The 24,903-nt window shown below is 51.4% G+C and overlaps 3 protein-coding genes across 4 annotated transcripts; 2 read left to right on the forward strand and 1 right to left on the reverse strand.

The window, feature by feature from the left end:
* Positions 1-217: 217 nt before the first annotated feature.
* Positions 218-3,556, forward strand: SLC51B (SLC51 subunit beta; the record flags this gene model as incomplete). Its single annotated transcript, XM_084240168.1, has 3 exons — positions 218-314; positions 1,893-1,983; positions 3,352-3,556. 3 exons carry the CDS (start codon positions 218-220, stop codon positions 3,554-3,556), a joined length of 393 nt encoding a protein of 130 aa, XP_084096294.1.
* A 1,609-nt stretch (positions 3,557-5,165) lies between these two features.
* Positions 5,166-16,298, reverse strand: RASL12 (RAS like family 12; the record flags this gene model as incomplete). 2 transcript variants are annotated; one of them, XM_084240902.1, is made up of 5 exons in its annotated part: positions 15,984-16,298; positions 13,956-14,012; positions 9,049-9,122; positions 8,141-8,331; positions 5,166-5,541 (listed from the first exon to the last, which is right to left on the reverse strand). In XM_084240902.1, exons 1-5 carry the CDS (start codon positions 16,084-16,086, stop codon positions 5,166-5,168), a joined length of 801 nt encoding a protein of 266 aa, XP_084097028.1. In that variant the 5' UTR covers positions 16,087-16,298. The 2 variants fall into 2 exon arrangements, with proteins under 2 accessions (XP_084097028.1, XP_084097029.1); XM_084240903.1 differs by lacking the exon at positions 13,956-14,012.
* Positions 16,299-21,952: 5,654 nt separating this feature from the next.
* Positions 21,953-23,329, forward strand: KBTBD13 (kelch repeat and BTB domain containing 13; the record flags this gene model as incomplete). The annotated part of the gene is made up of 1 exon (XM_084240837.1): positions 21,953-23,329. The coding sequence occupies one exon, from the start codon at positions 21,953-21,955 to the stop codon at positions 23,327-23,329; it is 1,377 nt and encodes a 458-aa protein (XP_084096963.1).
* Positions 23,330-24,903: the final 1,574 nt, after the last annotated feature.

A 24,903-nucleotide genomic window follows, 5' to 3' on the forward strand; every position in this document is an offset into this window, starting at 1 on the left:
GGCTCTGTGACTTTGGGCTCAAGGGGAGTGGTTTTGGGCAGGGGCTGGGAGAAGTCATTCTAGGATGGAATAATCCAGCTATGCCTTCTGCTTTGTTCCCAGGGATCATCAGAGCTTTGCTCAAAAATCAGAACGCAGTAGGCCAGGAGGGCAGCTGGAGGGTGAAGGGGTCTAAGAACTTCGTTGTCAGAAAAGTCCCCTAACTGGGAGCAGGAGCATGAGCCACAGTGAAATGATTATGGAAGCCCCAGCTGGCACTGAGTTTCCCCAGGAGCTGCTGAAAGAAATGCTTTGGGTCTTTCGGGTAGAAGATGGTAAGTGGCAGGGAAGTGTGTGTGTGTGTGTGTGTGTGTTTTCTCAACTAAAAGAGCAGAATCTGGCTGAAGCCCCCTGACCCAAACTCCTCCTTCAGGCAGACTGCAGGTTCCTCCAAACTGGCACTGAGGGGCGGGGTGGGGGTTGGGGATGGGGATTGGGTTCAGTATCCAGAATAGTTTGGCTGAACCACACCCTCCTTTTCTCAGGGCATGGTCATTCATGTACTCATCCTTCTAATCTTCTAGGACTACTTATTAAATTCCTTCTAGGAGCAGGAGCAGGAGCCACAGTGAGATGATTATGGATGAGCCAGCTTCTGTGGGACAGGTGCTGTCCCTAGCAGTGAAATTACAGTAGTGAATAAAACATAAACATCTTAGCCCCGTGAGGAGAGAAAATAAACAAGGAAAATGCATAGCACCTTGGTGATGAGCAAGAAGGAGAAAACTTAGGCAGAAAAAAGGGAATAGAAGTGTGGGTGACACCCCTATGTTTATAGCACACTATTTACAATAGGTAAGCTATGGAAACAACCCAATGCCCAAAAAATAGATAACTGGATCAAGAAGATGTGGTACATATGCACAATGAAATATTACTTAGCAATCAAAAAAGATAAACTCATGCAATTCGCAGCAACATGGGTGGAGCTAGAAGGGATCATGTTCAGTGAAATAAGCCAGAAAGAAAAAGAAAAATACCGGATGGTCTCACTCATAGCAGGAATTTAGAAAACCTAAATAAGGGACCAGGAAAAAGACTAATTATAATAAAGTAAAAATCAAAATCAACCAGCAACTATAAACCAGAGACACACTACGCGGGGGGGGGGGGGAGGGATTAGGGTCAAAATAAGGGGGGTGGGAATTGTATGGAGAATATAACCAAGATGAAAATGCATACATTGTGCAAAAATGAAAGATGATGTAAAAAATATATAAAATAAAATAATGAAAAAAACACAAAAATGCTTGGCCTAAAGGGGAGGGGAAGAAGTGTGGGTGAGAGTAGGTAAAAGGGTCAAGAAAGGCCTCACCAAGGTGACCTGTGAATAAAGGCTTTCAGGAGGGAGAGGAATTAGCCATGCAGATTAATGGGGGGGGGGGGAGGAGAGAACATTCTCTCTTGGTGGAGGGAACAGTAAATGCAAAAGCTCTGAGGTCATTTTGGTAACGTGTGGCTGACTCTTGATTACCTAAATTTAGATTAGCCACTTTATATATTATCTGTGGGCAGATCATCCTTCCTCTTCTTGCATTGCATAGGGCCAGCCTTCTGAAGACTGGGGCGTTTATCTGACCCACTTCTCCACCCCTGCCCCACTATTACCCAACTGCAGTGCTGTCATCCCCCATTAACTTAGGTCTTTTCCAGAGCAGAAATGGTCTCCCCCTTTCCCCCACACTGGAGTTCCCAGGCCAGAAGGCTTGTCTTGGAGTCTCTCTACAATACCTGGTCCACAGCAAGGGACAGTTGATGCGGTGGGCTGGGTCTGAGCCCAAGCCCCAACTGTCTGCAGGCCTGAGGGGCACCCAACCTCTCCTCAAGACTCTGTCCTATGTGTCCCTCCCCAGCGTCTCCATGGAATTATTCCATCTTTGTTCTGGCGAGCGTGGTGATAGCGATAAGCATCTTCCTCCTGGTAAGGAGCATCCGAGCAAACAGGTAAGGAGTTGTTTAGAATGGTCTCTGGAGGGTGGGGGTCCCCACCCTTCCAAGGGAAATCTAGAAAGGAGCCATCTTGGGATTTTGGCTTTCCAGCCTTTGGGACAGCAAAGGACCCAGGGTCCCTTAAGAACCCACAGCTGTTGAAAAACCAGCAACTACCACCAATTACCAGCCCCTGGCCCTGGCCAACAAGCAAGGCAGGCCTGGTATCTTGCAGAGGTTAGATTCCCTGCCTCTGGAAGTCACACAGCCCTGGGCTCAAATCCCAGCTCTGCCATTCACTAGCTGGGCAAGACACTCCCTACCTCCGATTCAGGTTGGGTGATAACTAACTCCTTCCTTCTCAGGGTGTGGGGAGGGTCCAGTGGTGCTACCAAGCACCCTACTGCAGAGTTAGGGATGCTATGCGAGGGTAAGCCTTGTCCTACTCCAAGCCAGATGCAAAGCATAGATAGAGACCTGAGGTCCACGGAGGCTCCTGGGGTAATTGTAACATCTTACAATGACAGTACTCTCTGATCCTGATATGCCACAAAATCACCTGGAAGAAATATTAAAAATATAGGCTCTGCACTGAGAGTGGGGCCCACAGTAGTGGGCAAGATAGATCCAGCCCTGGCCTTGTGGAGCTTACATATGGTGGGGAGATGACAGCACTTCTGAGTGGCACATGGTCATTGTGGGACTGAGGTGTAGTGGCAGCACAGGTGGGATGGCGTCCTTTGGGGCAAAGAGAGAAGGATGGACTGAAGAAGCCTTTCAGACCCAGAGGCAGCGTGCATCAAGCTCAAGGAAGGAGGAGGAAGGTCTGTGCCATTGTGGAGACTCACCCAAGCCTTTTTGCCACCAGCATGTGCACATGGGGCTTTAGATACAAGACTAGCATGCATGGGATGGTCTGGAGAAAGGCCTAGAGGCAAGGAGATTAGTTAGGAATTTCTTGCTGTGGTCTGTCAGGGTGGAGAGAGGATGGTGGTGGGATGTGGGGTGACACGGACCTGCTCTCAGAAGGATGACAGATCTGAGATAGAAAAGTTGTGGCTTGGTGACAAGAAAACAGGACTCAGAGTCATGAGACTTAAATGTGTGTCCCAGCTATGTTCTTCTTTGGCCTCTTTGAGCCGCATTTCCTCACCTGGAAGGGGAGTAGTAGCAGTAATAGTTGAGCTCACCAGTGACAAAGAGGCTTGGGTGAGCCGATGCACCAGCGGCTGTTTCTCTGCCAAAAAACAGCAAACCATCTCTACTTTCTCCCCCAATACTTCCTCAGGCCCCCTAACTAATTTGGGGGACCCAGTCCTGCCCCCACTACTCAGCACCCCAGTCCAGGGAATTCATATTCAAGAGTGTTCTCTCTCCTCTCAGAAATCAAAAGATGATGCCACGGGAAAAACAAACTCCAGAAGTTCCATGCTCGGATGAGGCAGAAACCAAAGATAACAACAGCCAGAACCTGGTGACAGAAACTTTGCTCTCAGTAAAACCCAACTTGGCCCAGATGGAAACTGAGTTAAAAGAGAGCGAAGTGTCCGGTGTTCTCTTCCCAGATCCAGAAGAATCTGAAACCTAGTGCCCCCACATTGTTAGAAGATGAATGAACTGCAGTCAAATGAAAATTCTGTTATGATAACGAAACCTTTTTATTGAAATGCTTCTGGAAGTGGGCAGATGGAATTGCATAGTTTGTTCAGATGGTGGTGGTCCTCACATAAATGGCTTGAAATAAAAGCACAAAATCCATAGCTGGCCTGTGGGTCAGGAGGCCTGGCCAAGATTCCTCATGTGGTTTTGAGGACTTCGCAGCTTCCCTCCGCCTCAGTTTCTCCATCTATAGAATGGGACTGAAGTTTGGGTCAGAGGTGTTTTCAATCCAAGCTCTTGCAACTGCTGAGAGGGAAAGGCTCAGGATCTGGGCTCAGAATCCCCTTCTTGTCTTGTTCCTTCCACCCCCAAGACCGCTCTCCTGTACTTGCTCATCTGCTGAGGGCTCATGAACAACTCCCTTTGGGCCATGGGCCCCCTCAGTAGAGTCAGGAAATGGTAGGGTGCCCTGCCTCTAAAAACCTTCTTTCTCTTGCTAACCCTGGGATCCCAAGGGAGGGACGTGATCTTCAGTCTGAGTCACAGTGTTGTGTAGGCTGGGGTGGCAATCCCAAATAATTTAGGCAGAAATTTGATTTATGAATCAAAAATAATTTGGGTTCTATCTTACAAAAGTGAATTTTGAATATGCAGACCCTCTAGCAAGGGTACTGGGCCTGCAGGACCAGATTACAAATTAGTAGTCATCCAATAGTGCCCGCTGGGTGTCTGACACAGCCAGTTGTAGGCTCCCTGGAGTCCCGGGCAATTATCGCTGGAGAGAACAACCTTGTTCACAGTTTTCATCCTTTAAGAAGGCTGGTCCTAAGGGTCTGTGGGCCGAGTCCTTAATTTAAGGTGGGAAAATATGGGACCACTGCCTCTGGGGGAGGTTCCCTCCCCTGGGCTACCTCTAACCCCCTTCTTTCCACCCTCATCTAGTGGCAAAGTGTAAGAAATAGCCCTTCTGGCACTTTGCTTCTGTCAGTGGATTATTTTAGATTTTACTTGGATAAATTGCAGGGTCTGTTAGCCACAGTCCTTGCCTGGGGCTTCTGTGAAGTCAGGCAGTGCCCTTCCTGTCCATCAGGGGTTGTAGGCCCTCACGGCCTCCTCTCTGGCAGGATGGTCTCTGGCTACACTTCTGCAGGGCCTCCTGGAGCTGTCCACTTGAAACTTTCCACCGGGGGTCACATCTGGCCCGACTATAACTGAACCAGGAAGAGGTGATTTCCTCCCACTTAAGGCTGACCCCCAGACTCTGGGTTCTTGCAGTAGCTGTTTCCCTCCAAGGTCAGGGAATGCATTGGTTACCATGGAAACCAGAGCTTTGAGGGAATATGAGCAACATTCCAGCCTACCCCTCCAGCTCACACAGTGAACTGGGAGTCAGGATACTGCTTGCTGCCGGCGGGGGTCAGCTGTCCACCAGGGGGAAGGCTATTGTTCCATCAATGGGAAAGTAGGTGGCAAAAACCCATCCTGTGTTCTGCAGCGCTGCCCAAGTGCTGAGCCTGGGATGCCGAGGAGGGGCCCTCAGAAGATCTTGAAGCCCTTCAGTAGGGTCAGTGTGGGTGCCTAGCATTTGTTCTGGGCCCTCAGAAGATCTTGAAGCCCTTCAGTAGGGTCAGTGTGGGTGCCTTGCGTTTGCTCTGGGCCCGGGAAGACTTCACGGTGACCAGCTTGGCCTGGGCCACAGCAGGCATCTCCTTCAGGCTGACGGTGGAAAGTGTGTTGAAGGTGCAGCTGGCCAGCCCATGCCTGGCGGTGAGCGGGGCCTGGTGGGGCAGGGCCCTCTCCTCAGAGATGAAGAGGGGCCGGGTCAGGGAGCTCTTCTCCAGCTCCCGCCGTGCCTCCCGCACTGCCTCATGGAAGACATGCTGCACGTGCTCGAAGTCCAGGCAGGCAGAGACCTCGAAAAAAGGGCACCTGAACCTGCCTGCCAAGGCCGCACCCTCTGCCTCAGTGACCTGCCTGGTGGGGAAGCAGGGTGAGGAAGGGTCAGGAGCATGCATCCAAGTCAGGCAGGCCTGGGCTACCCCGGGGGCCCACTTAACTAGCTCAGTGATTGGAGCCATTGTCATCTCTCTGAAGTGCAGTATTCTAACTAGTACAATGGGATGACATCTGCCTCTCAGGGTTGTTAATAGCATTAAGAACGTCATTTGTGTCACAGTACCTGACACAGAGTCAGTGCCCAACAATGGTGGCTAATGTCACTGAAGCCAGAATTCAGGCACAAGGCTGAGGGTAAGGGAGAAGCTGGCCCAAAGCCCCCATGTGGTCAGAGGAAGGCCCCATCACTCCCCTATTCCAACATGGGTTCCTGGGACAAGAAATGAGTCACCCTCAGCCCTGGCTTGTGAGATCAGCTCTAATGAAAAGCAGTGGTCTGAGCTGAAGGGTGAGAGCGCACAGGGTCTACAGAGGCATGGAGGGCTAAGGAGAGTCGGGACGCCTGTGCTTGGCAGAGCTGTCAAGGCTCATGGCGAGTTTTGCTTGTCCGTCCAGGAAGGGGCAGAGAGAAAAAGGGTGACAACATTTCATGGATGGAGGAGGAAAAGGAGAGAGGAGTAGACCTTTCCCAGCTTGGTCTCAGACCACCTCCCCTGATGGTGGGATCGAATATTTATCAATAGGAAGGTCCCAGAAGCTTTTGATCTGAAAGCCACGAGAATTGAAGTGAGAGGAAAAATAAGTCTGATTCTCGAGTAAGTCAGAAGAGGGAAGGCACAGAGGTCTCTGGCCAAGTTTCCAGTGAGTGAATCCCACTGCTAAGTGGTTCTCTCCCCTCCCTGCATACCGCCCCCCCACTTCCCCACCCCTGCCATTCCTGAGGACAGTGGCATAGCCCTGGGGATGAGAGGGGATAAGGGTGGGTGCTGGTGGGAAAAGGTAAATTAACAGGGGCCAGGATTGAGGCGGGGTGGGCTAGCTGCCCCAGCAGTATAAGAGGACAGAGTGCCTAGGACATAAAGGATTGAGGCAAAGCATCTAATCCACTCTCTGCCCAGGCTGAGAGACAGCTGAGTGCTGTCTGTGAGTTTAGCACTTCTTGAGGAGCCCCAATTGAAATACTAGTTGCTATTATTTAATTTTATGATGAACCTGAATCTGAAACTTTGTCATTGTGAGGCTGGAATATGAAACTTCAGAAACAAGAACCCCCTGTGTGCATGCATGTGTACGAACAGGTGACACAGACATGTAATACTGTCTATTTTCTAATTTTGTTGCAGTCTAGTGAAAATTTTATCAGTGGTAATGGGAACCACTGCTCTAGCCCACACTTGACCCTTTAGCTACAAGGGGATCCTGGGGGACATCACCAATGCTCTACTGAAAGTGAGATTTATTGTGCCCATCGGATCCTAATCTACTAAGCTTGGGACGTGATCAAAGAAGGAAGTGAGGATAAATCGTCCTGACTACTTCTTAAGGGGTGATGCCACTTTCTTTGAGGCCCATAGCCTTTGTTATTTGCTCCTAAACCATTTTTATACAATCTATGTGGCAAAGATTAGGATCAAAATGGTGGTCTAGAGTTTTTTTTCTCATATTAAAAACAAGTTTATTCACAATAACTACCCTTCTAACCCCTCTCCTAAGCTCTGCAGGTTCTGTGATTCTTCAAAGACCACCTTTTGGCTTGCCTCATTGAGTCTGAACGCTTGACAGCTTGTGAAGGCCCCTACTGTTGCCTTAAAGAGACTGCACCCTCCTTTTCCTGCTGCCCATATTCCCATTCTATATCAAGTGTCCCTTCCTTGCTAACACCAGTCAACAGAATTTTAGGGCTTGGGGTTGCAGCAGTGATTGCCCATAAGCAGGAAGGCACCAACAAAAGGCTGGTGAAAGGGTCCACACCTTGTGAGTGGACTGGCCACATAGATGGCCAGTGGAATTACTCATCGAGTGGAAAGAGCAAAGTCTCTAATGCCTCAGGGGCCAGGCAGGCAGCTTGAATGTGTGTTCAGTGGGGAGGTAAGCAACAGAGAGTGGCGAGGCCTGTGGTCAGTTGGTAAAAACATGCCCTGCCTGAAACACTCTAGTTGCAGGTCTTTTAAAACACTCTGCTGGCCAAGTAAAATAAGGCTGTGGACTCAGTGATAATCTGCCCTTTGGCCCAGTCTATGACCTCTGACTCAAGTTCAACCCTTTCTAGAAGAACCTGCCCTCAGCACGGCCAACGATGGTGGTAAGCAGGAAGGGCATGTTTGCGTGAGGTGAGAGTTGATTGCACCAGACCAGTCACCTGACCCAAAGAGCCCTCTCTCCCCAGAATATGAATTGGGCACTAAATCACCAGCCAGCTGCAGGGAGTGGGAAGACAAGGTTGTGGAAGCAGTGGCCTCTGTTCTGACTTTGGGGTCCAGGCCCTGTGTGGTCCAGATGCCCTACCCACTGTCCTTGGCTGGTAGGAAGACCAGGCCCACTGTATCTTTATACCGCACCCCTTTTAAATTGGGAGATTACTATTCTTAGCAGCCAAATAATCCCTGAAGATGACACTGGGCCTTTACAAATGAGGTGAGTCAACTCCAAGACACGGAACAAACTGCCCAGTGCTCACCTGTACTGTGCCATGTCCAATTTGTTGCCCAGCAGAATAGCTGGGTAGCTACGCTGTGTCTCCTTGGCGTGCAGAGCGAGCAGCTCCAGGTAGCTGCTGCTGCCCTCAAAGCTCTGGCGACTGTCGACGCTGTACACCACCAAGAAGGCATGGGCCCAGTTCAGGTAGCGCTCACAGTTCCTGGGAGTGTCCTGGGGCAAAGGAGGGAAGCCAAGGTCAGGGGCAGAGGAGGTCAGGGTGAAGGTTTTCACTTGAGTGGCCCCATCTTACCTCCCCAGCCCTCCGGTCTTTGTACATTGTTCCCCCGCATTGCCCTTTTCAAAGAGGCACTGGAGTGTGGATTTGGCTTGCTGTGAAAAGAGACATTGTCTCATGAGCCTCCCTCCTACCACCCGCCAGAGACTTGGAGACCTTGGCCTCTTGGGCATGGAGCCAAGATTCTGGCATGGCCCCTATAGAGACCTGACTGTCCCTGAGCACCCATGGTTTTGAGCCAGGTGTATGGTGCCTCTTTGGCTTCTGAGAATAACTGGCATCCAGCCTTGGCAGAGGGGTGCCGAAAATATAAGGGACATGCTATATGGGTGGGGAGACTCGGGCCGAGGGAGCATCTATGAATATGTGCGTGTGCACCTGTGTTTGCGTGTGCACAAACATCAAGCCCTAGAGCACATGATGCTGGAGGTGAGACCAGCAATCATCAGGTCTCCCCAGATTCCATCATTCCTTTTTCTGACAAATGAAGAGATTCAGGCCCAGAGAGGTTAGCACATCATTCAGGGTCTCATAGCAAACTGGAGCTTAAAAGGGACATGCATTCCCATCTAAAGGCCCCAGTGCTGGGCCCCAGGATTCCTCAGGAGGTTGCATTGCTTCTCAGATCTTATGGGTCATGGGGGTAATATTACCGGGTCTGCAGTGTCCATGACCCTCAGGTGGACAGGCTGGTGGTCCACGGTCTCCTCAGAGCTGTAGGTATCCTCTGCAACACAGACAGCCAGCTAGGTCAGGGGCAGGGCAGGCCACTGGATTGATGGGGCTGGGGCTGAGTTTTCCTCCACTGGACTCCTGTGCAGCCCTGCAGGATCTGCTCCAGGGCTGGCTGATCTGGGACCACTGGAGAGGCCTTGGCTCTCATGCACAGGGAGGACTGGGCAGGACTTCCTACTGAGTTGCTGTTCCACCTGTCAGGCTCAGAGCATCAGGGGTCACTTGTAGAACATGCCACAGGGACTGTGCTGTGGGTGCACCCACCAAGCTGGCAGGATAGAGTATGCGGCCCACAGTGAGCAGCAGAAGCCTCATTTGATACGCTGCAGCTCCCACACCCCCATGCTTCTCTAAAGGGGTCCCTATGACCACAGTACTTGGCCCCCAGGAAGCCTCCCCAGGAACAATCCTCTTGCTCCCAGTCAGAGAAGAGATGGGAAAAGAGAAATGCACAGGATGATGGTGCTGGGGGACAGGTCAGACCCCACTTAGAAGTTCTGGAAAGTATTTGCAAGTAATCCTTGTCAAAATAACAGCAGAGGAATCTAGTGAAGTTGAAAGCTGTAGGTGGGACATGCGGAATCAAAGTTAACTCCAGCTACTTTTCAGCTGTGTGATGTGGCCAAGTCACTTCAGCTCCCTGAGGCTCTGCTTCATCCATTGAAAATGGGGATCTTATGATGACACTGGCTAATGGTTGTCAAGCTTCTACTCTGTGCCAGACACTGTGCTACACACGTTTCCGCAGAGCGCACGGGCTGCGTGAGGACTGGAGGGTGCCTAGCCTGAGGCCTGCGTCTGGTTTTAAAGGACACGGGGGCCCTCGATGCTGCAGAGTTCACAAGGCCAGGTTCACATTCCTGGTGGCTTTTTTTTTTTTTTTTACTTTTTATTTTGAAATAATTGTAGACTCCCGTAGAAGTTACAAAATAGTACAGAGAGTTCCTGTGTACCCTTCCTCCAGCTCCTCCCAATGCTAACACCTTACATAACCAAAGTACAATGATCAAAACCAGGAAATTGACATTGATACCATACTATGGAGTAAACGCTGACCTTATTTGGATTTCATGAGTTTTCACTTGTTTTTTCCTCCGGCCCGCCCGCCCTCCTCTCTCTGTCTCTCTCTTCCTTCTTTCCTTCATTTTTTTTTTCTTATAACCTCGAACCTGAGAAAGCAGCAAACAGCCAGGTACGCAAAGAGGACCTCACAGCCATACTGGCAGTCACCTCCTTACCCTAACCTGCCCCTGTGCCACTGGCCCTTCACCCCGGTGCCCCTGTGGCCAGAGAGGAAGACCTCTGTGGTCAGAACTGGGACCCGCTCTGCCTTCCTGGCAGCAGTACTATGAGAAAATCACCCCCAATCCTGACTGAATTCAGTCACACACATCTCTCTAAGGGCCACTGGCAGCCAAGCCAGGCCTGGACACACTCCAGGTCCTCTAGCAGCCAGCAGGAATCACAGACAGCTCCCATCCCCAGCCTGCTCTGAGGACTTGGATAAATAGCTGCTCTTATTCGCAGACAAAAAAAAAAAAAAAATCTAATGGAAAATATGCCCCAAATGTTTAACTATATTTGGTCCAAGAAGAGCTGTCCTGGTTGCCTTCATCTTGTTCAGATTTTTCTTTATTTTCCTGCCAATGTTGTTTGATGGGTGCATCCTTTTAGGCTTATCAAAGCCTCCTGTCCCCAAAACAGATCCAGACAAAGGAAAAATATTAGCTCAACCTTGACATCCGGTAGTCCTTCACAGCATTGCTGTTAGTTAGCCCCACTGTAGAGAGATGGGGGGAGGTGGAGCCCAGAGGAGGGGGGAACTCACCTACAGCCACAAAGCAACTTCTACTGCCCTTAGCAGGAGAAGGAACTGGGACTTGGATCGTTAGGCTAGGCTGCCTTCCCATGGGGACCCCTCACACCCTCTGCTCCCCTTTAATTCTGAGAGAAGATGCCTTTCCTAATGTATTATTGCTTATAGTAATAATCATTATTAAAGAGCACCAAAGGAGCTTGGGTCAGAGTGTGTATAATATGGTGCTTGTGTCTTCAGTGGAGCAGGAAGGGGGCAAGAGTGCTGAGAAGCCATCCTTGTGCCCTGGGTAAGCTGGGCGAGATGCCCCCAGTCTCTGTGACAAGAGGCTGTTCCAGAGAGACACTCACACATCTCACCCCCCCACACCCCTCCCCCTACCCCTGGAGTGCTCATCACAGGCCAAGTACTCTCACAGGCACTGACTCTCTTGGCTCCTACCAGATGTCACAGTTACAACCCCTAACAAGGCACAGTCTACCAGTGCCATCTGGCAGATGGGGAAACAGGCTGAGAGAGTTCAGTTCCACAAAGGCTTCTGACCCCAGGTTCTCTACACATAAGGCTGCCCTTAGTGGAGAGCAATAGGAGTGGTGTCCTGTCTTCCTTTATATTTGAGGTTTTGCATGATCTTAGGCAGATCATGGAGGCCTCTCTGCTGCAGTTTCTCTACCTGTAAAATGGGAATATTAGGAGCTCTTCTCTAAAGGGTAATCCTAAAACCCAGATTCAAGCTCATGCTTAAGAGCATCTATATTGTGTTGCGTTCCTGCTGGGGATGGGAATGCATAACACAGGTTTCCACCCTTGAGAGGCTCTTCTTGAGTTCAAGCTCTTGGAAGACCTTTGCAAATGGCCAAGAGCTGTTTATATCCCCTGATGGCTAACTTTGCCCCTGCACAGACAGAACTTTCTCCACAGAAGGAAAAGCTCTGGGCCCAGAGTCCTGCTGTTGCTGGAACCAGTCATGGGCTAGTAGTCAGACAGTGAGACAGAACTCCCAAAGATTGGCACTGGCCTCCCAGACCACCTGAGGAGAGAGTGTCTGGCCTTCGTTCCAGTTCACAGGCTCTCAGGGTGGAGTGAGAGACCAAAGGCTGAGGTGACTAATCACAGCAGGGATTAGACAGTCTGACCACGCACTCCACTACCAGGTCAGAGCTCCGAAATTACTTAATCAGGAAGCTCAAACCACCACAGTTATAGGCTCCTCCAGCGGGGCCCCTTGTGAAGGGTATGGATGAGGGGGCAGGGAAGATGAGCGAATAGAGGCAGGGTGCCAAGTAAAATACAGAATGCCCGTTTAAATTTAAATGTCAGATAAAGAACAAATAATTTTTAGTTCAAGGATGCCCTATGCAATATTTAAGCTAGGCAGAATCTTTCTTTTGAGGCACCATTTTTGGGAATCTTCATTCCCCCCACACACTCTTCAGTTCCTCCACCCCATCTGGTTGCTTATTCTAGACCCTCTCATCAACTTCTCTGGCCAGCACACACAATCTCATCCTGTGTCTCACTTTGCTGGGTGCTGATCAAATGTGCTCTCCTCAAATGTGCTCTGTGTGACCTTGGCCCAGAAGCCTCAGTTCCAAAAGGTTGTGTCAAAGCACAGGTGGTGGCACCAAATCCCTTGGGGGCTACCGGTGAGTGACTTGGACTGCACCCCTGAGTTAACCAGGGGGATCCCACCACTTCCTCTGTTTGGCAGCCTGGGGCACTATTTAAGATCTCCTTGGAAGAGGGGATTTCCCACTTAAGGAAAAAATTCTAAAAACCCTGAGATGCCTGGGATTTGATAGTCCAGCCTGCACTGAGGGACTGGGCACCCAGAGGCAAGGAGCTCTTTCCTCTGGGGTCATGGTGGCACTCCCTCAGAGGCCTGCTGCAGAGCATGGTGTATCGTAGAGAATTCCAATCTTTGCCCCAGTGTCCTGGGCTTTCTCCAAGGGCCCTGGGGGTCCCACAAATGCTTACTCAATTCTTATGAATAGAAAAAATAATCCAAGACTGCAATCCTCATTTTCAAAAGGCTAAGAACATCCGGATATCCCATTTTTCTCAGTGGACAGTTTACAACAAACACATGTGATAAATGTGAACTTTAAGTTGTATTTATGTTAGTAAAATTCTGCTTTCATTTGTTTTAGATATTGAGTTTCTATGTCAGTGGTTGTTTGAAGAATGGGTCCTGCTGCTAAAAATAATTTTCAGAAAAGCTGATCTGATTAATCTGAGGGATTCTCAGTCACCACAGATGGATAAGCCATTTGAGGAAGAAGGATAAAGAAGAAGTGAATATGTTTTGAGTGTCTATTGTGTGTAAAGTACAAGGCTTGGTCATTTATATGTGTTATTGCTTTAATTCTCGGTAATTCTGAAACAGGTATTTTTATGCCCATTTTACAGATGAGGAAACAGAAGCTCAGAGAGGCAAGGTGACTACTACAGGTTGCACAGTCAATAAGTGGCAGAGCCAGGATTTAAACTCAGTTCTGACTGATACCAAAGCACCCCTTTTCCTGATATACCATGCAATGGCTGAAAAACAAGACTGCTTTTTCACAGGTCCAAAGAGTTAGCTTAGAAGATCAGAAGCCAGCCGGTAACACTAGAGAGTTTCCCAAATGGATGGCTGGATTTTGGAGAAAAGTACACTGAGTACATCTTGAAGAACAACACTTAAGGGATGTGTACAATTCTGATTTTTTTCTGTTTAATTTTTTTAAGTCTCATCATACATCATATTTTAGGGAAAATCAGCCTCTCTCGGTTCTCTGAACTAGGCCAAGCCCTAAGTCTGGGGTGAGCTGTGGAAGGGTATATTTCTGGCACTTAAAATATTTTGCTCCATGAACTGAGTTACCCTGGTGGTGCCTCCTCTCCCCCGTACCCCCCAAGATGTGCAGTCTGGGTGAGGTCTGGGCCCTCAGGTGTGTAGTATAGGTATGAAGGGGAGGGTGTCCAAATGGGGCACAGCGGGAGGAGTGGGGAGCAGTGGTTCCTTACCCAAGTTGGGGTCATATTCGCTGATAAACCTCCTGGTCAGAAACTTCACAGTGAGGGCTGCAAGAAGCAGAGAGAAGCTGGCTCAGTCTCCCTTCCCTTGTCTGCCTGTGGGAGACTACTCCTCTTGTTTTAGGGAGGCTTTGTCTAGCCTCTATGACCCACGACTGACACCAAGCTGGCACTTTGTGGGAGTGAGGCCAGGGAGCTGAGAAGTGGGTTTGAGTAGCTCAGAAGTCAGAAATATGGGAAGCCATGTTCCTCCAATTCCATCCTAGGATTTTATTATTATTATTAATGGCAAGGAAACCTGAAGGGTGTTTGTGAAGGCCCCATCTCAGATGTCAGAATCCAGGCAATCAGTTACCTTAGGGCCAGCTTGGTGAGAACCCAAAGGAAGACATCCCCACCCTAGACAAAGTCATGAAGATTCTGAAATCTAGGGCATTTGTTCCAGCTTTGAATATATACCAAAGAGAGAGTGAGCAGAGTTAGCCAGAAGGTGATTCCTGGCAGGGCCTGAACCCCCAAGTGCCTGGAGTTCTAGAAGAGTTCTCCACATCTCAAGTCTCCCTTAAGTCTAAGGCCTCCACACTCTTTGTGGGTGTCTCACAGAATGTAAATCTCTAAAATGTCAGTTCTCCCCAGGTGAAATGCATTAACTTGAGTGATTTTGCTTAGAATTTTACCACATAAAGCCAAAGGCCAGCCAACTTTTATACTGGACTCTTAAAAAGTAATGTGATACTTTAAAGAAAATCCTTAAAATTCTTTCTCAGGATTCCTACCAGTGTCAGTTTGCAAACTAATTCTCAAGCAAGACATATTTTAAAATTTAAATTCCTTCATTCATGTAAGTCACTGACTACACTGTACCAGTGACACAGCCATGGATAACAATTTGAATTTCAAAGAAGAAAGGGCAAAGCTTTTCTGTAGGAAAGCATGATCAGTGGCCCCTCTATGAGCCAGGGAGCTGGCTTCAAAAGTGGAGCGCAGGCCCCCAGTGAGTCTCAAAGAACACTCTGGGGAAGGAAATGCATAGCTGAGTCCATGTTGGCCACACACTAATGGCTTAAATTGGAAACCAGCCAGTGGAGGATCCCCCTCTGCTCTCCCACTCTCCGCTGCCTGGCACTGAGAGGCAGGGGGAGTGATGGGCTCTTTTTCTGCGTCCCTATCTGAGATGACACCTCAACCCACACCAGTTGGTAAGGGCTCCAGTTGGTAAGAGCTGACAGGAGTGGTGAAGGCAGAGTTCAGTGTTCATAGAAATGATCTCAATGGAGGCCCAAACTCCTGGTTCAAGGACAAGTCCCAGGCACCCAGGACCATAGTTCAAAGTGTCTCCAGAAAAATCAAGAGAGGGAGCTGACTGGAAACAAATACATTTGATAAGAATGCGGGCTTTGTTCCAGAATCCTAGCGAATTGGGATGGGGAGTGGGTAGTGCAGCCCGCCCCCATCCCAGCAGCCAGCCCCCATCCCAGCAGCCAGTGACTGCTACCAGGGCCTCTTGGGGCCATGGGTTCCTTCACCCCCCAGTCTAAATCAGGGAGTAGCAAAGCTGCAACTAAGCTAATAGGGGTCCTGGACTGGGAATCAGTGCCTAACAGGTAAGTACCTTTGGTGCCAGTCACCTTGGCTCTCTGCTAGCCCCAGGGAGAGGAGCTGAGGGGTAGAGGTCGCCTGCGAAAGAGCATCAGGCAGGGACCTGAGACACAGAGACCACAGGAGGAGAGGCCGCTGTGATCACAGACCAGAGGACTGCAGCGTGGAGACAGAGGGAGAGACTGGCAAGGAAGGCAGAGGATGCAAGAGGGAAGACCTGAGAACAAAGCAGAGAGCCAAGCAACAGAAAAACTGAGGCACAGCCCAGCACCGTGTCTTGCCCAACTTACCTGGGTACAGGAAGCCCCCCAAAGGCAGCGGAAGAGCCTGCCTGCAATCTACAGCACCGGTTACCTCCACCTGCGCCCCGTCTCTGGGGTCCCTACGAATCCCTTCCCTCCAGCCCTCAGCACCACTCACCGGACTTGCCCACCCCACGGCGCCCCAGGATGGCCAGGTTGACCTCGAGGGGTGCGCAGTGCGGCCCGCTGCAAGCGCGGGGTTTCCCGAACACCGAGGACATGGCGACGCTGCTGAGGGGGACACAGACTCTCGGCCGAAGGGCCCCGAGCAGAGCGCCCACCCGCCCGTCGGGGCCCTCGGGAGCGAGGCTCCGGCTCCCTGCACTCGAGGCGCCGACACCGTCGTGGTCTGCGCCCCTGGCCCAACACCGAGAGCCGAGAGGGCTGCGTCCCTGCGGCCGGCCGTCCCGGCGGGGAGGTGGGGCCGCGGGAGCCGGGCGGGCGGGGCTGCTCCGAGCACCGCCAAGCTCCTTGTAAGGACTGCGGTAGCCCCCCGCCCGGCAAGCTCCCTGCGCTCCCCGCCGGGAGGAAGCTGTGGTCGGTCGTGCCCCTCAACGCCAAGCTGGGCTTCAAGGACCTGGGTGCCGACCCGCCTGTCCGGAAGGCTCCAAGTCACGGACAGGGGGAGGACCAGGACTGGAGAGAGGAAGCCCCGGGTAGGAGGATGGAGAGGAAGGATGGTTCCAGCTTCTTCTTTCAGTCTCTTCCCACCAACAAGAAAATTCACCCGTCCCTTTGTTCTACTCAGCTGGCCTGCTTCCTCCTCCAGGAAGTCTGCCTGGTTCAACACAACGCCTTGTCCATTCTCTAGGTCACAGCCAGCTTAGCCTTGGCACTCTACTTTCCCGAATACATTATCTGGCCCTGCTGTGTGGGGATTCTGCAACATTACAGAATCAGCTCCTGGGAAGAGAATGTCACTTTACTAACATTTCATGGCCAGTGTGAGTCCAGATCAAGATACCTAATGCATCTATATTACTTTCTTCCTGATGGGATCCTATGAGTTGCATGTTTTTTGTAGCCTAATGTTTAAATGGGGCATTTTATTTATTCTAAAACCTGGTGCTCCCTCTTGCTTATGATGATTCTGGGATGGTTGGGTGAGCCTGGCAGGGATGAGTTGCATTTGCTATTACCCTGGGAGCCAGGGTAAATCTGGTCATGCTGGAAACAGGGCAAAGGGCCCATGGGGAATCTGGACACTTAGGAGCTAGTGCCAGCTCTTCCACTGGGTGACCTCTGGCAAGTCACCTCACTTCTTTAGACTGTGGTGTCCCCATCTATAGTACTAAAGGAAGGGGAAGAGGAAAATCAATCCCAAATCCATGAGGCCTAATAGTGATAGAATCAGCCCTGGGCTCCAGGCCCAAGTACTTTCTAGAACCCCAGGGATCTCTTTTGGAACACATCCAGGCTAAAATGGGGAAAGGCATGGGAGTCTCAGAGACCCCTGACTACAACCCTTCTCCAACCCTAACCTCCTCCCACACCTCCTCCGAATCTGCTGACCCACATACATGCAGAAACCAGGGAAACTCAGGAGGGAGCGGGGGCTCACAGGGGTGAGCTGTGCCAGAACTTGATGCTAATAACTTCTCCACCAAGAATGAAAATTATTTTCCAGGACAGGACATGAATACTGACTCAGCCTAATTGTGTTTCTGGGAGATCATAGTAATCCAGCTGTGTTATTAAAACTCTGAGGTGTTGGGAGGAAATTGTTTAGGTTACACCCTCAGGTTAGGATCACTCAAAGGGTTTTCCTTTGAGTTGTGGGAGGAGAGAAAGTAGGAGCCAAGTTCCAGCTATATGCCTGGACTAGCCACAGTCCTGTGAGGACAGACTGGGTCTGGATGGAGTCTGTGGGGGAGAGAACCAGTCTCACTGAAGGGCTGCTGGAGAGAAGGCAAGGATTGGGCCCCTGCAGGCCCAATCAGGTATAAACCTGGGCTCTCTGCTCCTTACCTGTTTGTGTGATGCTGGGGGAGTTACTTTACTGATCTTAACTCTGACTAGCCTGTCGCGGGGAGCTGCAAGAAGGCAGGTTCCAGCTCAGTGTGAAGGTGAGCTCTGACCATCTGAGCTGTCCAAAATTGGAAGGGACTTTCTTTGGAGGAAGTGAAGCCCTCAACATTGAAGACAACCAAGGGGGTAGTGACTTTAAGATTATAGAAGAGACTCCATGATGGCTTGCAAGATAGGATAAGATGGCCCTTAATTTCCTTCTACTTTAGGATTATATGGACTTGTTGCCAGCTGCTACTCAGCCCCTCAGCTCACTGCCCAGAGTCTACTCCTCTGAGGGCCCAGGGAGAAAGTGTTGACCTCATAACTGTGACCAATCCCTCCCCCGATCCTCAGTCTCATCTGAACTGCTTGTCCAGCACCCTGAGTGCCCCTTGTGGACTAGAAATGCCTTCAGAACAAGTCACTTACTGTGAGACCCTGTAATTAGCAACTTTGCCCTTCTGGACCTCAGTTCCTCATCTTTAAAACAGGAATAATATTAAGGATTAGATAACATGAAAGAGGCCCACCAGAGCTTGGTCCATAGTCCAAAAAAGCAAATGATAGTTCCCTTCCCCTGGACATGAATAGCACATACTTCTCATCCACCCACCAAGAAGCCACAACTGCTTAGTAACCAGAACTTTGGACACTTCAGGTCAAGAGAAAGGCTTTTCTGTTAAAGTAAGTAGCCCAATTCTCCTTATTACCCCACCTAACCTGTCACCTTCAAGGCTCTTATTCTCAGACACTCAAAATGCAGAGAATGTGGCACCCGGCCAAGTATTAGGCATATAGCAGGTTCTCAGTAGATGTTTCTGGAGGGAACAAGTTGAGCATGCACAGGTGTAGACAGGCAGGACCTGTGAGGCCCCTCAGGAGCCACAGCAGGCCAAGCCTTTGGGGCCCCTCAGCAATGTTACTACATTCCCTGGAGCCACAACATAACAACCACTTCTGTGGTTTTTCAGTGATAAATTCAGGTGTCAAAGCTAAAAGGAACACTAGAAAGCAGATCCATGCTCTGGAGCCCAAAAAGGTTGGGTAGCTTTTGCAAGTGGTGGTACCAGCATCAGAACCCAGCAGGAATCCTGACTCCTGGCCCAGTGCTCGCCCATCTTCAGGTCCAGGCAACTTTTGTTACTGCTTGTTACTACTCTCTAGGCAGAAACACCACCAGGCATGACAAGACCAGCTCCGCACCCCTACCCCAGGGTAAAGGCTATGTCTTTTCCATCAGACTGGATTCTCTCCTGGAACAGGGGTTGTGTCTCCTCTATTAGACTGGGGGCTGCTACTTAGGTTAGGAGCCAGGAATGCACTTAACAGATACCTTAACTCGTACTCACTGCCGATAGAGATGCGCAAGGCTGGGTGTGTGCTCTATCTAGAAAGACTCTGAGAGTCTGACACAGGGCTCTGTTCCCTGCCCTGTCCCCAACCTCACAGAGCGTGGTGGGTGAAAAGCGGAGAGGGAAGTTGGTGCAGGGTCGGGCAGGGCCTGGGAACTCTGTGGGCTGCCCACAGCCAGTACATTTCCTTGTCCTCTCCAAGTCCCAGAGGGACACTCACTGTCAGAGAGGAGGAAACTCATCGGCTGCAGACAACACCCCACTGGGGCCTTAGAGGCAGGGCCAAAGAGCTGAGCTGAGGATTAGCTTGAGACCCATGACCCCTCATTGGAGATGACCCCTCCCCACTGCCTGGCTGCTGGGGTGGGAGCTGGGTGTGTGCACTAGGCCCTAGTCCACTTGCCAGGGCTGGAGTTAAGAAAAAATGGGCCTGGGTGCAAGCTTCGGCCAAGGGGGCTTCGCTGTCTTTCCCCCAGGCAAGGATTCCATCTGGTTGTGCTTGTGAGTTACTAAGTGCTTGGAACAAGTCATGTGGAAGGGAACTGAAGCCCCCTGGGGTCAGGCCCTCCCTTCCCAGACCCTGCCCCACAGCTTAAGCCTGGTGGGAGGCAGCTGTTTCCTTCCTGACACTAGGTCCGAGCAGGTGAGGAGAGCAGCTAGGTTTGAGCTAACCAAGGAAAAGCTCCTGCCATCTGCAGGCCTTCTTTCCTCAGGTGTGAAATGAGAACAGTCCCCCTCTCCCAAAGGCCCCCGGCAAGGAGAGATCATAAATGGGCACAGCAGAGTCCATTTTCCTCCAAGAGAGGGACCGTCATGCCTGCTGTCCAGATGTTGAAGGTCCCTTCAGCCAATGTCTGATCTCAGAGAAACAAAGAAGCTGGCAGAGGGCCTGGGATAGTATTTATGGGGTCTCCTGCCTACTCCCTCCATCTCCTCCTCCTCTTCCTGTCTAGTCCCTGGGGCAGAGTATCCAGGATATTTCTAGCTGCCTCCTCCAGGCATCTGGCTTCCCAGGCCTCACAGTGGTCCCCACATCCCAGTCCTGATGTGATGGAATGAACTGGGTGGGAGTTCCCTGGCAGGGAAGGCACATTTGTGAATGCAGATTTATATGTGACAGTGTGTGCATGAGTGTGTCCTAGGGTGGAGGAAACTCACCCTCTAACTCTGGCTTTGCCATTGTGAGTCCATTCACCCTCCTGAAGAAAGGCAGCGATTGATTATCTCCCGAACTGATACACACGCTGGGCCTCTCCACCTGCAGAATGAGGTAGCAAGAGAAGAAAATCACTCTGCTCCCTTCCACCTGATATTCTGGGGCCCAAGTCTTATCTATTCACCTAGGAAATTTCTATGAGTAGGGAAAAGTGCTCTGGGATGGGCAGCAAAAAGCCTGGGCCTGTCTGCTCCAACCTACCTGACCCCCTGGAAATTCCCATTCCCACTGTAAATGGGAAGGGGTTATACCACATGAACCCCAGGTTCCTACTGGGACCTCCTGGTACCAGGTGACTGTCCAGCATTTGAAGCATAGAGAGGCAGCAGAATGCAGTAGTTAGGGACACAGGCTCTAGGATCAGATTGGTTGCATGACTCTCCTAGCTCTGCTACTCTATGGCGATGTGACCTTGGGCATGTGATTAAACATCTTGGTGACCTGGTCTCTTTATCTGTGAAAGGGTGGCATTAATAATATCTAACATACTGTTACTATAAGCAATAAAGGGATAATATCTATTAAATGAAGGGCAACAACAGTATCTACTCACAAGATTGTTGGATTATCGGAATTAAAGTGCTTATAAAGGTGCCTGACATTGTGATATTCAAGTATTAACCTGTATCATTTCAAAAAGCCTTTCTCTTCCCAATCTACACGATGCCCTCAGCAGCCCCACTTTTCTTTTCCAAAGGTTTGGATCTACACAGCAATGAAGGGTCCTGGCAATTGGGAAACAGATATCAGCATTCCATCCCATCCCAAGTCAGAAAGCACTTGGACATTCAGAGTTTACTGGATGCTCACCTGCTGTCCTCCCATATTTATAGGGAAAGAAGATATTGGTTTAGCTGTGTCAGGGGCAGACACCCAGGCCAATTTAGAGCCCAGATGTGGGCTCTGGCCCATTCTATTTGCTCCATCTCTGCCCCTCCCTCCAATGGCCAAGTAATTAGTGCCTGCTCCCTGCCCCTACGGGTCTATGGATGCAGTGGGTTAGACATTAATCCTGCCCCTTCCCAGCTGAATGATCTTGGATACGTCGTGTAAAGCTTCATTTCGAACACTACAACTAGTTTCCCAATACCATAACATAGGTGCTATTATGGGCCCCAATTTGAGAAAACAGAGGGCCAGATTTAAGGTACTTAGAAGGGTATACATTTGGCTCAGTGCAGGTATTATATGGGCTCACTTTGTAAGCTGCCCTCACAGTAGCTGATCACCAGTAAGTGATCAGTATATGGTCACTATTATCATTACATCTCATTCGGAAGCGAGTGACCCAGCAGGTCTCCCAATGCCCTCTGGTCCAGTGGCCATCCAGCCTGTCGGCCACCACATCACATGAGCCGTACTATCTTTAGAAAGGGAGATATTTATAGCCTCGGGGGAAGATTTATCCCCCCTCCCTACTCCGGGGGAGCCCCACAGTCGGTGGCTGCTGAATCGAGAGCCCCCTGAATCGAGAGCCCCCCGAGGCAGCCTCTACCTCTCTGGCTGGCCATGCCTCAGGGCCCCGAGGTCCCGGTGCAGGTGTGGGTGGACAGCCAGCTCTTCCAGGCTGACCAGGCCCTTCTGGTGGAACACTGCGACTTCTTCCGCGGCCTCTTCCGCTCGGGCATGCGAGAGACGCGCGCGGCCGAGGTGCGCCTGGGCGCTCTGAGCGCCGGCGGGTTCCGCACCACGCTGCAGGTGCTCCGGGGCGAGCGACCGGCGCTGACAGCCGCCGACGAGCTGCTGCAGGCCGTGGAGTGCGCCGCCTTCCTGCAGGCGCCGGCGCTGGCGCGCTTCCTGCAGCACAGCCTCACGTCGGACAACTGCGCGCTGCTGTGCGATGCGGCCGCCGCCTTCGGCCTGCAAGACGTGTTCCACAGCGCGGCGCTCTTCATCCGCGACGGCGCGTGCGAGCTGGCGGCCGAGCTGGCGCTGCCCGAGGCCCGCGCCTATGTGGCGGCGCTGCGGCCCAGCAGCTACGTGGCCCTGAGCACGCACACGCCCGCGCCCGGCTTCCTGGAGGACGCTTCGCGCACCATGTGCTACCTGGACGAGGAGGCGGACACCTGGCGCACGCTGGCCACGCTGCCCCTGGAGGCCAGCACGCTGCTGGCGGGAGTGGCCACGCTGGGCAACAAGCTCTACATCGTGGGCGGCGTGCGGGGTGCCAGCAAGGAGGTGGTGGAGCTGGGCTTCTGCTACGACCCCGACGGCGGCACGTGGTGCCAGTTCCCCAGCCCGCACCAACCGCGATACGACACGACCCTGGTGGGCTTCGAAGGCCGCCTCTACGCCATCGGCGGCGAGTTCCAGAGGACCCCGATGAGCTCCGTGGAGTGCTACGACCCAGCCGCTGGCCGCTGGAGCTTCGTGTCCGACCTGCCTCAGCCCGCCGCCGGCGCGCCCTGCGCCCAGGCGTGTGGCCGCCTCTTCGTGTGTCTGTGGCGACCGGCCGACACCACGGCTGTGGTGGAGTACATGGTGGGGACCGACACGTGGCTGCAGGTGGCCGAACTGCGGCGTCCGCAGAGCTACGGGCACTGCATGGTGGCCCACCGCGACAGCCTCTATGTGGTGCGCAACGGACCTTCCGATGACTTCCTGCATTGCGCCATCGACTGCCTCAACCTGGCCACGGGCCAGTGGACGGCGCTTCCCGGCCAGTTTGTCAATAGCAAGGGCGCGCTCTTCACCGCGGTGGTGCGGGGGGACACCGTCTATACCGTCAACCGCATGTTCACGTTGCTCTATGCCATCGAGGCTGGCACTTGGCGACTGCTCAGGGAGAAGGCCGGCTTCCCACGGCCAGGTTCCTTGCAGACCTTTCTCCTGAGGCTACCGCCGGGCCCCCCGGGGCCTGTGGCCTCCTCTACTCCAGAGCTGTGAACCCAGGGGATGGCCCAAGTCATTCCTAAGCCATGGCTGAGTCTGAGAGCCTGGCCTAAGGAGGTCCTGGGCACTGTCTCCCTGGTTAAGACATTGGGGTCTTGTGCCTTCTGATGACGAACATGTCCAAGGAACGCAAGGATCAGCGAGGACACTGAGATATTAACCTTCAAGTTACTTTTGCCCTGCTGAGAGCTGACAACTGGTGGGTGACAAGGAGATGGCTGGAGGGAGGGATTATGGAATTAAGTGATGTAAACTGCCAATCAGTAGGCAAGAATTGGGTACTTACAAAGTGCCCTGAGCAGTGCTAGGCCTGATATGACTAGTTGCCAGATGGAGATCCACAAAGCTGAGAGTATAGCCCAGAAAGACTCAAACTTTACTATTACAGGACAACAAAAGGTTTATACACACTTGTCTTGATCACAAAGGTAGGACCATGCCAAAAAAAAACAAAACAAAACATGAAACACTAAACTAAACCAGATTTTACAGTATAATAAAATACAGACGTCACATCAGGATAATAGGAAGAGGAAAGAGACCTCATTCCAGGAGTATATATATATATATGCTCTGTGAAGAAGGCAGGCAGGATAATAAGCTGCTGAAAGTGGAGGTACAGAGTGTAGAGGGAATGAAAGCTCAGAAGGAGATGGTGAGGCTGGAGCAAAGGAAGAAGTCTGTAAGTCTAGCCTTAAAGGTGGAGCAGATGTCGCTGGACGTGTTTGGGGAGGAGTCTAGGCTGGTGGAGACAACAGGAGTGACACTATAAGAGAGAAAGGGCTCCCCACATCCCTGATGGGATATGGGTACCCTCATCACAGAACCCAGTTGTAAATTCCTTTCCCACTTCCTTTTTGCCATCACCTCGGGGGCAGTACACTATTAACTTTTGTGACTTCAGGTAACTCTAGGTACAAGCCCGATCGTGGCCAGGTCTGACTGCTTCAGTGCAGATGAGACATCTTCCAAGTTGTCAAGTCTCATTCTCTCCCCCACATTCTACAGATTGATTCTTTCCCCCCGAGCCTCTGCTCTTTGGGCTTTGAATACCTTTTCTCTTTCTCTTTTGGGGCTATACCTCCTTCCTCTGCAGGATTGGCTGCCCCTGATCATGACTGTCTGCATTGCTCACTGGGCTCTGGGTGCCAGTGCACTCCGTGTGCATGTGCAGCCTGGCATGTATGCAGATAGCATGGGTGGAGATGCTGTTGTGCCATCCACTGAGCTGGGGCACTTTCCTGCCTGCATAATAAAATGATGAGGTCCTGAAAGAACCCAGGGTGCAAGGGCCACTAGCAAGGACCTGGTGCTCCTCTAGAATACCCCCAACCCTGGCTTCTGGTCACATGCCCTCTCCATTCCTCCAGCCTCTCCATGCCCCTTGGCAGACTTCTCAGGAGTGGTCCTGAGTAGTTTCCATCCTCCAGGACCTGAGGCCCAGGGGTAATCCTAGCCTCATGGGAAGTGGACAGTGTAGCATCAGCATAGCACATCAGGGCTTTCCTAAGGGCCTTTCCCCCTGACCCTATGTCCTCAGCCCTGGAGAATGCAGGCTTCAGAAGCCC

This window comes from Talpa europaea (assembly GCF_964194135.1).
Source record: "Talpa europaea genome assembly, chromosome: 8".
Classification (NCBI taxonomy): domain Eukaryota; kingdom Metazoa; phylum Chordata; class Mammalia; order Eulipotyphla; family Talpidae; genus Talpa; species Talpa europaea.